Source organism: Lepisma saccharinum, chromosome 30, assembly GCF_977018435.1.
Source record: "Lepisma saccharinum chromosome 30, izLepSacc3.1, whole genome shotgun sequence".
Taxonomy (NCBI): Eukaryota; Metazoa; Arthropoda; class Insecta; order Zygentoma; family Lepismatidae; genus Lepisma; species Lepisma saccharinum.
Window position 1 is genome coordinate 8255941 of NC_139258.1, and position 14088 is coordinate 8270028.

Consider the following 14088-nt stretch of genomic DNA (forward strand, 5'->3'; position numbering starts at 1 on the left):
TATAATCTGGATATTCATTCCCATTGATCTCAACCAGAGTTGAAACGCGGAAACTTGAAAGTATCCATACTTCCTACTGGGGAAAGGTTTCCATGGACTGAAGCAGCTTTCCTGCATTTTTTTCTCCCTGTCACTTCAGTGAAAAACAATTCACTATTGGTTGTCTTCGATATTCAATATAGATGCACACGAAGAAACCACGTTATTGCATTGGCCTAAGTTATTTCAAAGTGTGAGAAAATATTTGATAACTTTTGTTCCACGTAATGGCATAGCAACCGGCTATTTCACTCCCTGTCTCAGTTCTTACTTATAATGAAATTGTAATTTTAAATATAAATATATACATTCGTCGTTCAACATTCGAAAAATCCAATATTCCAAGTTTCTGCTTCTGTAGTTATATTATTCATTACTTATTTCCACAGTGGGCTATTTTATATTTTTCAGCTTTGTTGTTTCAGCTTCAACATTTACGCTATTTAATATGTACATTACTTGATTATAATTAAATTAGGTAAATATTCGATATCGCCCGAACGGATTTCTTCAAATTTACAGGAGAAACTACTTACTGAAATCAGTTTCTGTAGCATTGTCGAAGTTTTTGGAGATATTTTCTTTTGTGGAAACTGAAAACTTCACTATAGAATGCTGCAGAACAAGAAATAATCACTTTTTATGTAAGGAACTTGCATTTTCTGTAAAGCGACAACATTGTGCCGTTGTTTCCATTATTTACATGCAGATGGCGCGAGCGTCGAAAGTCACGCGGTCTCGCCAGTGTTTCCAAACGTGCCTTTATTTTACGATATTTTTTTTCTTTTTTTAACTATGCTTACCTAACGTAACCCAACCTAACCTAACCTTGCCGGAAATGGTCCGTGGGGCTATCGTGAATGCTTTTAGGAGCTATCCATCAATGGTTTTTGGGGCTATCGTGAATGGTTTTTGGGGCTATCCGTCAATGGTTTTTGGGGCTATCGTTAATGGTTTGTGATGACATAATGAACGCGAAAGTAGGTATTTTTCGGTGAAGAAGGTTGAAACACTGCATACCCACTCCAAATCGACAAAACACAAGCACGACGCGCGATGATCCATGACGAATGCACGCCATATTGTCTGTTACCCAAGCGGAACAAGGAATACAAATAATGACTCGTAATATGAAAAGTTGACACTATTTTATAGAAAAAGGCATAACTTCACCTTAAAGAATCTTCCGCAATGCAGAATAGGTAAGTATCGATGCTAAAGTTAACAAAATAAACAAGTGAGAGGTGTTCGGCCCTTATCGCATAATTACCTTAAATTATAATTATTTTAAATATATATATATACATATATCCAAAAGTGTACTGCTATTGGGGCAAGAGTGTTTGAGGGGTAGTTCTCCTACTCCTTAATTTGGAGCTATACTTTACATTAAACTTCAATTCGATGACTGTGATAAAAATGGCGAAGATTAGATTAATGGTAGTGGCTTGTATTCTGAAGTGGAATTACACAGACCAGTGGTTCCCAAAGTGTGCGCCGCGACGCCCTGGAGCTTGAAAGGGGTCGCTAAATGTTCCAATATTTTCACAGAAATGACCCTTACTTGTTAGTCATTCAAATGATTGTTCCAAATATATGCTTATTTAGTACTTTTTACACACAAAATGTTTCTGAATTTGAAATGTGCATTTAATTTTTAACTTAAGGCTAGCAACCTAACAACACTAACTGAGCGTTGCAAGTGTTAGATAGGACTACATTGCGACTTCAGCGCCGCCGCGGGAAGATCTTGAAACACTAAGTGCGCCGTGAAACGAAAAAGTTAGGGAACCTCTGCATAGACTGAAAGCTCGTAATGAATGTTTCAAAAATAACTTCATAATTCTTTTATGGATAAATAACTTTAATTAATGTCTAGTATGTTTTGCATGCATTTTCGCAATTCAACAACCATACAGATTTACTCTGTAGAAAATTATTGAGAGGTTGAACGAATGCGTGTGTTCTTTTCTGTTCTTGCAAGCCACTTTGGTTGATTGATGGATTGAATTTGTGTTTTAAATCCACTTTATGCACAGTAAGGGTAATCGTGACTGGACCTACAGTTTAAAGTGGGATCCGAACCACTATGTGTGTCTACCAGGTATCGAATTCGGGATCCCTTGATTACACGACGCTACCACTGCGCCGTCAGGGAGGCCCAGACTATGTGTAATTTGTAATAATAATCTAGGATAAATTTGGAGAATTTTGAATTTTCTCCTTTATTAGAGGTAAAATGTTCAGTTTGCAATTTTTCCCCTTAAAATCCTTTTAGCAGTCTCTTTAAATTCATTTGATTTATCTATATGATAATGTTATGTTTACAACGCTAAAATTGAGAATATTTGGCTAGTATAAAAATAAGAATATCAACAAAAATTAAAGCATTAAAAGAAAAAGGTAAGTAATTCCAGCTTAATGTACAGTCACGGACAGTGCCTGCTTGTAATGAATACATTGAATGTCAATGTATTCATTACAAGCCGGCAGTGTCCGTGACTGTACAAAGCAGCATGTAAATATGGCTACAAGAACAAATATAAGATGGAATTTCTGGTGGAGTATTTTGTGTAACATACTAGGAAGGTGTCTTATGGGCTTAAATTCTGGTTCTTTTTGTTAATATCCTGCTGTTTCATGAATTTTAAATGCATTTGGTAGCATTTCTGTCAATTCCTTGCTGTTTCATTAAATCTAAATTCATTTTGTAGCATTTTTGTTAATTCCCTGCTGTTTCATGAATTTTAAATGCATTTTGGTAGCATTTCTGTTAATTTCCTGCTGTTCCATGAATTTCAAATGCATATGCTAGCATTTCTGTTAATTCCCTGCTGTTTCATGAATTCTAAATGCATTTGTAGCATAACTTACATATATATAAATTTCCCAACATGGTCTCTTTAGTGAGTAAGCCAATAATAAAAAAATATGATCAATTCAAAATAACAATATTGTTTGTGACTGAAATATTTGAAAGTGAATTGAATAATTAGTTGTGGTAAATTTATTTTTCTTCCAGTAAACTTAAAATAAATTGAGTGAAACCTATTTTGAGGTTTTCTTTCTGGCCATTATTTTTTGGTTTTAATCTGCGGTTTTAAAGTAAAATTAATCACCACATTCAGAAAATAATAATTTACAGTGATGCTGAGCGACTACATATATGCAAGCCCCACTCTCATAGAAGTTGAATGACTTATACAGAAAAACATTACGGTGTATTATAGTAAGTGAAGTAAAAGTAAAGAAATCTACATTAGTACTTACAGTAAAGCCTCGTTAATCCGGACAAATGGGGCATAAGTTGTCCGGATTAACTTAAATAACTTAGAAGAACAGTAGAAAGTGCATTAAAACTCCGTTTATAGCAACAAAACACATTTATTATGGTGTATTTAAAGGGCATAGGCCTAAATACACCATACAGTACAGTAGAAAGTCTGTGGGAAACAGAATTTCATCAGTGGTTGACTGCCTTTTCTTTGGGAAGTTATCTTGTTGACTTTAAGCCACATTAAAAATCTTTCTTGCAATCTGTTTTTTTATTTTCTTTTTTCCTTTCCGGATTAAGCAAAGTCCGGCTTTTCGGGGTCCGGATCAAAGAGGTTTTACTGTAATTGTTTTTCCACTTTGAATCGGTAGTTTTTGCCACCAAACAACGAGTTTTATCGAATTAATCAACTACTGTCTAGCAAATTATAAAAAATGAAGCTTTTATTTTAACAGCGAAAATTATTTTGGGCATTTTAAAATAATTTTAAGGTCATTCTACAAGTTTTTTTAAGAATTTTTTTCAAGTCATTGACTTCCGATCTCTAATTAGAACCTTATTTGATTGTTTGTACTGTCACATTGTTCAATGTCCTGTTTTTGTTACTTTTTTGCATGAAAACACTTCGAATCCATAGTTAAAATCTCTCTCTTTTCTTACTAATTTCTGTGCAACATAAAACAAGTTCATCTAAAATATCGAATACTAGGACAATTCAAATTTAATACACATTAGAATATATCCATTAGTTTCATTTTCCAGACTGTATAAGCTTTTTAATATAATTTTACTTAGACAAACTCTCTGTAGAAATGTAGCCAGTAATGAATTAAATACTAGACTACATGGATTGTTGTTTCAAAACTAATAATTTAATCCGCTTATTATTATTCGCCTTATATTTAGTAATGGTACTACATTTTGTTTGAAAATGCTTTTCATCGTCACTTCAGTTTCTTCTGAATTTTTCCCTGCCGCTGTTATTGTCACTCATGTTTGACAAGTTATGATAATGCAGTACACACCTCTTTCTTTAAAACTTGAAAATGTAGCGAGAAGTAAAGACCGAATGTTTATCAGTATACCGTAACGCAATCTTAATACTGCGTTGAGATTGAACTAGAGACCTTTAGACTGTATTGGGTGATGTTATTATTCATCATTCATCTTTCAGATGTGTTCGATACCCGGTGAAGGTACATAGTGGTTCGGATCACACTTTAAACTGTAGGTCAAGTCCCGATTAGCCTAACTCTAACTCTTTCAGATGGTTATTACTCGCTTGGCCTAAATGTGATATATGCGAGAGGTTACATTCCAAGGAATGGCAAAAGAATTCACATATACAGTAATTGGATTTCTGTACTCTCCATGACTGAACCGATATGGATTTGTTAAGAAAGAGGACATTACTTGCCTCACAATTGGATGAAGGTTATTCCATAGATTGTCCTCTCAATAATGGTAATTGACACACATCTGACCTTCCTGGCAGAGTTCACTCTCCTCATGCACCACTGTTCAATCGTCCCTCCAACACCTTGCTCAATTCCGTCCACTCGCCAACTGTCCATTCCAACGCTCATTCCACATACGCCTCTCAAGTCAATAACCTAACCTTTGCCTGATTACTTATTCCGCATTCCTTTATCTATTTCCTGCTATGCTAAGAATGACAGAAGGCTTGTCCCTTCTTACCCAATACTTTGGGTACGATACGATACTTAATCGTTACAGTGTTAGAAGTGTTCCCCTTCTTATACATGGTCAACATTTAAAACAGTAATTAGCCCATTAAATTGATTTAGAAAAATATCAGCAATATCAGTAGAGGCGATTGCCACTTTTGTCCACGTACTATGCTAAAACGTATCTACCAAACTGTTCTTGCCCTTGCAGTTTTGGCATCTTAACCCCCCCCCCCCCTCGTTTTGGAACCCAATCGTCGCCACGCAGCAATGTTATTCGATTATTTGTACATTCCATATATGAGCTTGTTTCTATATGTTCATAAATAAGATTATTTACTGGGAATGTTAGAAAAAAATAGTTGACGAGCTGTATCTTTGCGGGTGGCCTTGGCTACTCCGCGCAGAGTGTGAGAGAGATATGTTTATGTAGTTGCCACCTAATCGCCCTTTGGGTGGTCGACAGCAAGGACAGAACGCAAGGATAATGACGCGCAGCCGGTAGCTCCTCCCCATTGCTACTGCGCAGCCGGTATTGGGCAGGGTTCACCCGCAAAGATACAGCTCGTCAACTCTAGTATATATCTTATTCCGTTATTACCTGCTTGGTGTAACAACCCTATTCGATAAATAGCTGCTAATTTCTAACACAAGCACCTTATTATTCAGTATTTATGGTTAAAATTACGTACATCAATGTCGCAGATAAATATTTCAGCTATTAGATTTAAAGTAAGGATAAATTTGTATGGTATCATAAATATCATTATGGCATTATACATGCGAAAAATTAAATATTTTTTTGTATGTAAACCTTCATACTAAACTACACTATGTGGAAGAAAGTCATTGGACACCCCGGTTTCAACTCTGAAACGAACTCCTCATGGAAAGGAGAGTACAGACGGGTATATATACGGCAGCAGGAGCCTTCTCAGATCATTTGCTGATAAAATGATGGACAGGGAAGAGCTCAGCATGTTTGAAAGAGGGATCATAGTAGGCTGCTCCATAGGAGGCGTGAGTATACGTAGCATAGCGGATGCCCGACAGGTCCCTAAATCAACTGTAGCCTTTGTCATCAAGAAGTGGAAGGGAAAGGGACACTGCAGCAATGCACCACGAAGTGGAAGACCCACGAAATTGAATGACCGAGGCAGGAGAGTGCTGAAGAGGGAGATTTGGAAAAACAGCACCCGTCCCTTGCATTCGATTGCAGAAGAGTTTCAAAGTGCGACCAATTTGACTGTTTCGACCAAGACACTTCGCAAGATGGCCCATGCGCTCGGTTATCATGGTCGAACCGCTGCCCACAAACACCTGATAACAAAAGACAATAAACGGCAAAGACTACCCTTGTGTAAAGAGCGGAGAAACTTGACGGTGGAGCAATGGCGGAAGGTCCTATGGAGCGATGAATCACGCTTCACACTGTTTCGATCAGATGGGAGAGTGTGGGTTTAGTGATTACCAGTAGAACATCTGTTACCCGAGTGTGTAGTGTCCACAGTGAAATATGGTGATGGCGGCATCATGTTCTGGGGTTGTTTCAGCTGGCATGGCATGACTCAACTGGTACCGGTGTATGGCCACATGACGTCTGCGTCCTACCGAGATATTCTCGACAACTCCATGCTCCCCACGTTGTGGCATTTCTATGGAAATGAGGAATGTGTGTTCCAGGACGATAATGCGACTTGTCATGTTTCCAGGGCTACCATGGAGTGGTATGCAGAAAATAACGTCACCCGACTGGATTGACCTGCTCAGAGCTCTGACTTCAACCCTGTCAAACATCTATGGGACAAACTGGAGCGCCGATTGAGGTCGCGATCCCCTCGCCCTTCTACACTTCCAGGGTTGGTGACTGTACTGCAGGAGGAATGGCGGAATATCCCACTCAGTGTACTACATGACCATGTGGCCAGTTTACCACGACGAGTGGCTGCTGTCATCGCTGCCAAAGGCGGAACGACCTCCTATTGATTGCAAGAAAACTGATGGTATCCGCTGACATGTGGTGTCCAATGACTTTCTTCCACATAGTGTATAATCCATGAGACCTTAAAAAGATCGCTTCGCGGGCTTGCAGCAGACAACAATTTGTGATTGTGTGTGCGAGAACCAATCAGGTCCGCTTATAAGCGAGCACGGTTGCCACAGCTATCTCGCTGCACCCTTCTGGAAGGGTGAGTGACCTCTGCCTCTTGCTACCTCGGCCTGTTTGTTCGGCTAAGGAGCAGACGACACGAGAGTATCGGCAACAGTGTGCGAGCGACGTCTGCTGTTAGCCCGCGAAATGCTCTTTCTAAGGCATTCAGTGTAAATGAAACTGCATGCCGGAACAGTAGGCCAGCAGAGCAGCTTTTTCATTGGGTGACGCATGGTCAGCGCATCGAGTTCCATCGCCGCTGTCTTCTGGCTTTCGAGATCGGAGTGCGTACTTCTTTTCAAGTAGCTCCCCAATTGTCCTCAACGATGCTAGAGCTACACAGGAGATCATAATGCAGCTTTCTATTATTGCAGTAACAGACTTCCGTAGCGGAGGGGTACCAGGTTGTATGACCTGGACTAAACATGGGTGTTCTTTCTAAGTCTCCCTTCATCATATCATTCATCCTCATCTTCGCGATTAGCAAAAGTGGTTGAAAAGCAAAGTCGATCAATCTACAGATACTACAACACATTAGTTTAGGCGTGGAGAAAGGATGAAATATTTTCAATGTTTGTAAAGAGATGTCTGGACAGTTTAAGAAAGAACGCCAGATTTGAATTGCGCTATTGTCTTCTTGTTGGTTTTGGCGGCACTTCTTACAAGTACATATCAGTGGATAATTTGAGGTTTATAGAATTTTTCACGGTGTTAAATCCGGTGTTCTTGTTGGGACCACCTTTATAATGATTTATATATTGCTATTTCGATACTCGGCAGAGGCAATGGTTCGGATCCCACTGTAGGTCCAGTCCCGATTAGACTATTTCTGCATGAAGTGGACTTATATGAAGAACTCAAGTGCTTTCTTATTCCAGCTCCATATCAGACATTATAGTTCACGCGTTTGCTTCGTTAACGTCGAAGAACTGAAGCATGCTGCCGCCACGAACGTGGGTGGGGATAAGTAGCGGGCGAGTTGCTTTCGTCCAATCACACTCAACCTTCAGGTAATGGGCGCAGCTGTCATTCTGCTCGTCTACTCCACGTGGAGTCCTTCAGCCAATCGGCGCTGCTGTCATTCTGCTCGTCTACTCCACGTGAAGCCCTTGAGCCAATGCGAGCAGCTGTCATTCTGCTCGTCTACTCCACGTGAAGCCCACGAGCCAATGGGAGCAGCTGTCATTCTGCTCGTCTACTCCACGTGAAGCCCACGAGCCAATGGGAGCAGCTGTCATTCTGCTCGTCTACTCCACGTGAAGCCCTTGAGCCAATGGGAGCAGCTGTCATTCTGCTCGTCTACTCCACGTGGAGTCCTTGAGCCAATGGGCGCAGCTGTTATTCTGCTAGTCTACTCCACGTGAAGCCCATGAGCCAATCGGCGTAGCTGTCATTCTGCTCGTCTACTTCACGTGAAGCCCTTGAGCCAATGGGAGCAGCTGTCATTCTGCTCGTCTACTCCACGTGGAGTCTCAGTCACATGATTACGGATACGCTGTTGCCGTACTTTGCAACTTCAATGTGGAGAGCGTGGGAAGGTGCTTGTGCGCGGAAGGACAAGGTGGCGTAGAGTAGATGTGTGGCAACACTGTGCGTTGAATGTGATTGTTGCAGCTGCTGGGCGCGCTTCGTGGACTTCAATGCCAGAAGGTCGTTCACGTAGCTAGCGCGTCGACTATACTAATATGTTGTTTCTTTCAGCAGGATGACGGTGTATGAGTCCTATCAGGAGGAGAGTTGATATAATATAAATCCTTTCAATGTTGTCATTCGTCTTCTGTTCTTGTTGTTTCAGTATAATGAGAACGACTCGATGGACCGTGCTGGCCATCGTCCTCCTCACTGCGGTGGTGTGGTTGAGCGGCGTCGGCGCGACCGACACCAAGAGCGGTTCCTGCGAACTTCTCTTCGTCTCCTCCACCATTCTCCTGGGAGCAGTAATCCTCTCCGTCAGGCTGGGATTGGATAGAGCGGTAAGTTCTTGCGCTGCGTCACGAAACAAAAGAACATTAAAACTTCATGATGATGAAACTGAAGATGAGGCACTTATAATGAACAGCCATGCGCAGGCCTGGATTCGAACCCGGAACCCTGTTAGTTCTTGATTCATGTGTATCATCTAATGGTTTACGTTCCAGCAAGTCTGATTGACTGTCATGTTTCGCTTATTTCCATTTTCTGCCACTTGTGGCTAATCGCAATGATGAGGATGAATGATGATATAAAGTGGATGAATAGGTATTCACAGAAAACACCTGTGTCCAGCCCAGGATTAGCACTCTATGCATAAACCAAGTAATAAACATTGTATTGTCCACCACTGTCTCTGAAACAATGCAAGAAGTCTAGCGAATTGGACAGAGTGCTGTAGCGAGGGCTAATAGTTCGCACGGTCGACGATAGATAGCGTACGGAATCGAACAAGCAAAACGAGCGGTACACACTCGAAACCCAGTACTGTCATTTGTCTGTGTTTGATTGAATTGCTTTATTTTACTTCGCTTTTTGTGCCACTTTTGGCTAATTTGCGAGGATGAGTGATGACATGATGAATGGACACTCACAAACAGCCATGCCCAGGCCGGGATTCGAACCAGGGACTCCTGGCGTCGTAGCGCGATGTGCTAACCACTCCGCCACGGGGGCTGGCTCATTTGTCTGTGATAGTGAGCCCTCAAGTATGGATCGTGATGTAAAGACGCAGTGAAATTGAATGTTAAGTGAGCATAGTCGTCATCTCCATGTTAAAATATACACTCCTCACAAAAAGTGTGGAATATTGTTATATTAAGCAAAGGATGTAATGTGGACGGTGGCAAATGTTGGCGAAAACAGGAGAATGGCAGCAGACAGATACATACCATGTGTAGTTGCATTCCATGGCAACAGACGTCGCTGCCTGCAATTGGTTTCTTCTGGCCGTGCACTCGTGTCATTGACTCAGTCGGTAAAGAGAGGTGTCACAACGACACGTAGGCTACCTACGGCGACTGCTCGTGAAGTAAGAAGGGAGCTCGTGCGGCCATCTGGCGCCCATGTCTCGACCCAAACAGTTCGCAATCGGCTGCATAGTGTACACTTAGGGTCCTACAGGCCTGTGTGATGTGTGCCCCTGCGGAATCGCCATCGGGGTAGAGACGGAGATGGGTCCTCCAGCATCTCGATGGGGTTTTGCAAGAATGGCATCATGTGATGTTTACCGACGAAACGGATAGCACTGCGCCCTGATACACGACAAACACGGGTTTTGAGACGAAAACAACGTGGCGGGAAGTACCAGCATGTGCAGGAAGTCCATGCATTTGGTGGTGGTGTAGTCATGTTTTGGGCAGGCATCACGCATGGTCGTTGGACACGGCTCGTTCCTGTATGTGGAGGACTTCCTTCGGCCCTTCGTGCAACCATTTCGTGTCCAGTATGGTAATGGATTTGCGTTGGCGGAAGATAATGCACGCCCACATCGCGGGGCACCGGTATCTAACTTCCTGCGCGAGTCTGATATTCACCGCATAGACTGGCCTCCTATGTCACCAGATGTGAACCGCATCAAGCATGTGTGGAAGATGTCGAAAACTACCATTTGCCTTCATCCATAGCCTACAGAAAGACTGCAGGACCTCATTCACATTGCCCAGATGGAATGGGACCTTCTTTCCCAGGATGTCATTGATTCACTCGCCTCGATGTGTCAGGGTACTTCACAATGCATACACTTTACTAAGTCACTGTGAACCAGTGAGTTGGAAGACACTTTTGCACGGAAACTTCACCAGTCGTTTCGACCTGGACACATGTAAACTTGTTTGTTTGCATTGTTTAGGCTTGTTTCGGTTTGATAGTGAACGCTCGCACCTGTTTTCAGTTTCTATCACTGTATGTACTCAGGCTGAATTATTGTGTGGTAGAATAATGGTTGTACGTCCGTATTTCCTCGTCATTTTCATGATAATCCAAACTTTTTGTGATTTTATAGTGTAAATCACCAACCCTGAGATCTTCTGTAAACAAACCGTCTCACCGATTCGATGTATCACTGAACACGGAGACCTTCCCGCACGCATAGAACTCGCCATGTTGAAAGTGACACTACTTCCTTGCTGTTCACATGATTATTTTTAGAAAATAACCAATGTTATAAAATATCATTATGTACACAAATCTCGAAGCTCATTGAAAGTTACAATGCATATTCCTACAAAATGTTCACACTTATCTTGCCTTGCCATGTCACCAAGTTATTTTACGAAGTACACTATATTTGTCGGAACAAAAATCGTTATTAGGATGCTTGTCAAAGTTTCCAAACGCAATAAATTTACGAACTTTCTTTGTCTTGTTTTGTTCATCATCATAAATATATTTATTGAACTTACAGCATTACATATGGCTGTTTATGCCCATTATATATTTTATTTACATGATACAATTTACATAAAATCTACAAACAAATTTCAAATACACTCCTATCTATATCAAACCTTAGAAATATACATTACCATGTTATATAATTTTGTCTAAAAAAATACAAGTAAAATATATTCAATTCGCATGCAAGAAAGAAACCAAATTTATGGGAAACGATTACTGGTGCAAAGAGTTAAGCATAAAGGTGAAGCAATAAGTACAAAAGAAAGAACATTGGGTTTAAAGTGAGACGTCATTTGCGGCAGCGTATCCCATACTACAAATTGGCCGTTGTTTTACCTTACGTAATGAATCCTGTAACAACGCTGGATTTTCGTGTGGATTATTTTACTTCTATGAGTTTGCAATGCTTTCTGCATGCACCTGGTTTTGTTTACAGAAGGTCTCAGGGTTTGTGATTTGAACTTTAGTTTAGTACCGATGAAAACGAATAGATGATTATGGGCTGAAACTACCAGGGCGTATTTTTACATAGATTATGTCACATTGAAATCATGCATTTGATTCTATACACGTACACTCGAGAGAAGCACGTTCGAGACTAGAACAAGTATTAGCGAGCGAAAATGATCCCATGTGATCCCACACGTATTTACAGGGTTCTTAAAAGTACCAGGAAACCATTATTCTAATGGATTCTATTGAGTACCGCAATAGAACCGGAATCTTTTTTCGCGCACAATTAAAATTCAGTCCAAGTTGCGTATTGTTTCATTGAAAAATGGTTTCTGGACCTTATTTAAATTGATCCGGAAGAGATTGTTCCTGGACCGTATGCAAATTCATTCGGGAAAATTGTTCCTGGACCGGATTTAAATTTATCCGGAACAAATGTTCCTGGATCGAATTGAAATACATTACATATAAAAAAGGTTCTTTACGGTTCAAAACCCATTTACGATTGCTGATTTTCTTTCCTGGACCGGAATTGAATTTATTTCAAAAACCTGGAACTTTAACAATTCTGCAAAAATCTCGTAATTCACTTTCGTATGTAGTTTAGCCTATGTTGTTATTGTGTACTTGTGTTCCTTGCATTGTTTTATTTAAGAAATATAAAATTCTTCATTCTTTCATCAACAACATGTTCGTTCTTCCTTCCAGGTTGGGCGAACAATAAGACTCACGTTCACAGACTCTTACCAAAGAGTTCAAGCTAGATACCAGAGAGCAGCTTCAAGCTACAAGGGGAAGCGAGCCGCAGTGTTGCCAGGACCTTCTGATTACACGTCCGAGTCAGATCTTGTCCCTCAATATATCCCAGAGAGGGGAGATCTTCCAAACATACCGGACAAGACGAAACAAGGGTTATTTATGAAGAGAACGTTCAATTTGCAATGAAGTAAATATACTTTGCAAGATTGACCTGTGATAGTTGAAACTTTGATACGGACAATGTGTTACCTGATTTCAGTATTGTAAATCATTTTTATAGAGTGCAATAGATGAATTAGAAAAATAAATTTTTGAATTATATTTGAAATTTTAATCATGAAGTTGGTAATATCAATGACCAGGCCCGTGCCGACGGGAGGGGCCATGGCCCCCCCTCTCGCAGCGTGAAATATTTTAATGTGAACCCATAAAAGTTAAAAACTTACGAAAATAACACTAATAATTTTGTTTTAGGTTTTGCAAGAATTTCGATTTCATCCTTGTATAAATTAATGCGTTTTTGTGTAGAGAAATAGGCTCCAGAAGTCTGTAGTTTGCAATATTGAGTAATTTTAATTTTATAACAATTTATGCCAGGCTACCAGGATAGTTCATCCTTTTTCATTCTTGTCCCGACTACCATTCGAATTGCAGTCGTGATGCAAAAATGTCTCGTTTCTTTGGTTATCTCACTTTTATACATGTTCGCGTTATATAACACTGGGGAACAGTGAAATTGCGGCACAGAGTTTGAGAGTTAATTTAGGGCGACTTCATCCTGCTGAATAATGATATAATCATATATTTCCTGAATTGGCTCTAATTTATGAAATAAATGCAACTAAACCAAAATGGGGCAAACATAAGACATACATATAAATGAACTTCCAACAACAATTTAATATTTCTTTTTGTGATTACAATCATTAATATAAAAATAAATTTATATAGGCCTATGATCATAATAATTAAGAAAATATGTACACAATGAAGTAACAAACTATGTGAAACGTTTTCTATACGATTTCCTGCTGTATTGCTTTTTAGGACAATCCCTCTGTAAGCTCCAACAGTGGTCGGCCATCATGTGGCGATCCTACCGTCCCTGGTATCTTTCTTCCATTATCCTTATATCCTGATGGCACCTTTCTCCCTGTTCTTCACTAAAATCACCAAGGTTCTCAGGGAATCTGTCAATGCAGCTATGTAGAAAATCTATCTTCACACTCATATTAGCTCCCAATTTCTCAAAAATTTTCAACATATTTCCAACTATATCGCGGTAGTTTTCTGCTCTGTGATTCCCCAAAAGGTTTTTGACGACGGACACAAAGCTCAGCCAGGCCTCAGATTCG

The 14088-nt window shown here is 40.3% G+C and overlaps 1 protein-coding gene across 3 annotated transcripts in view; it reads left to right on the forward strand.

Moving 5' to 3' along the window:
- LOC145982078 (uncharacterized) overlaps nucleotides 1–13037 on the forward strand; it is a 187355-nt gene extending 174318 nt beyond the window's left edge. For all 3 annotated transcript variants that reach the window (XM_083115674.1, XM_083115675.1, XM_083115676.1), the window contains 2 exons: nucleotides 8949–9126; nucleotides 12683–13037. In XM_083115674.1, coding sequence (XP_082971800.1) covers nucleotides 8949–9126; nucleotides 12683–12919 — 415 coding nt within the window. In that variant the 3' untranslated portion in view covers nucleotides 12920–13037. The remainder of the gene's footprint in view (nucleotides 1–8948; nucleotides 9127–12682) is intronic.
- The last annotated feature ends 1051 nt before the right edge of the window (nucleotides 13038–14088 follow it).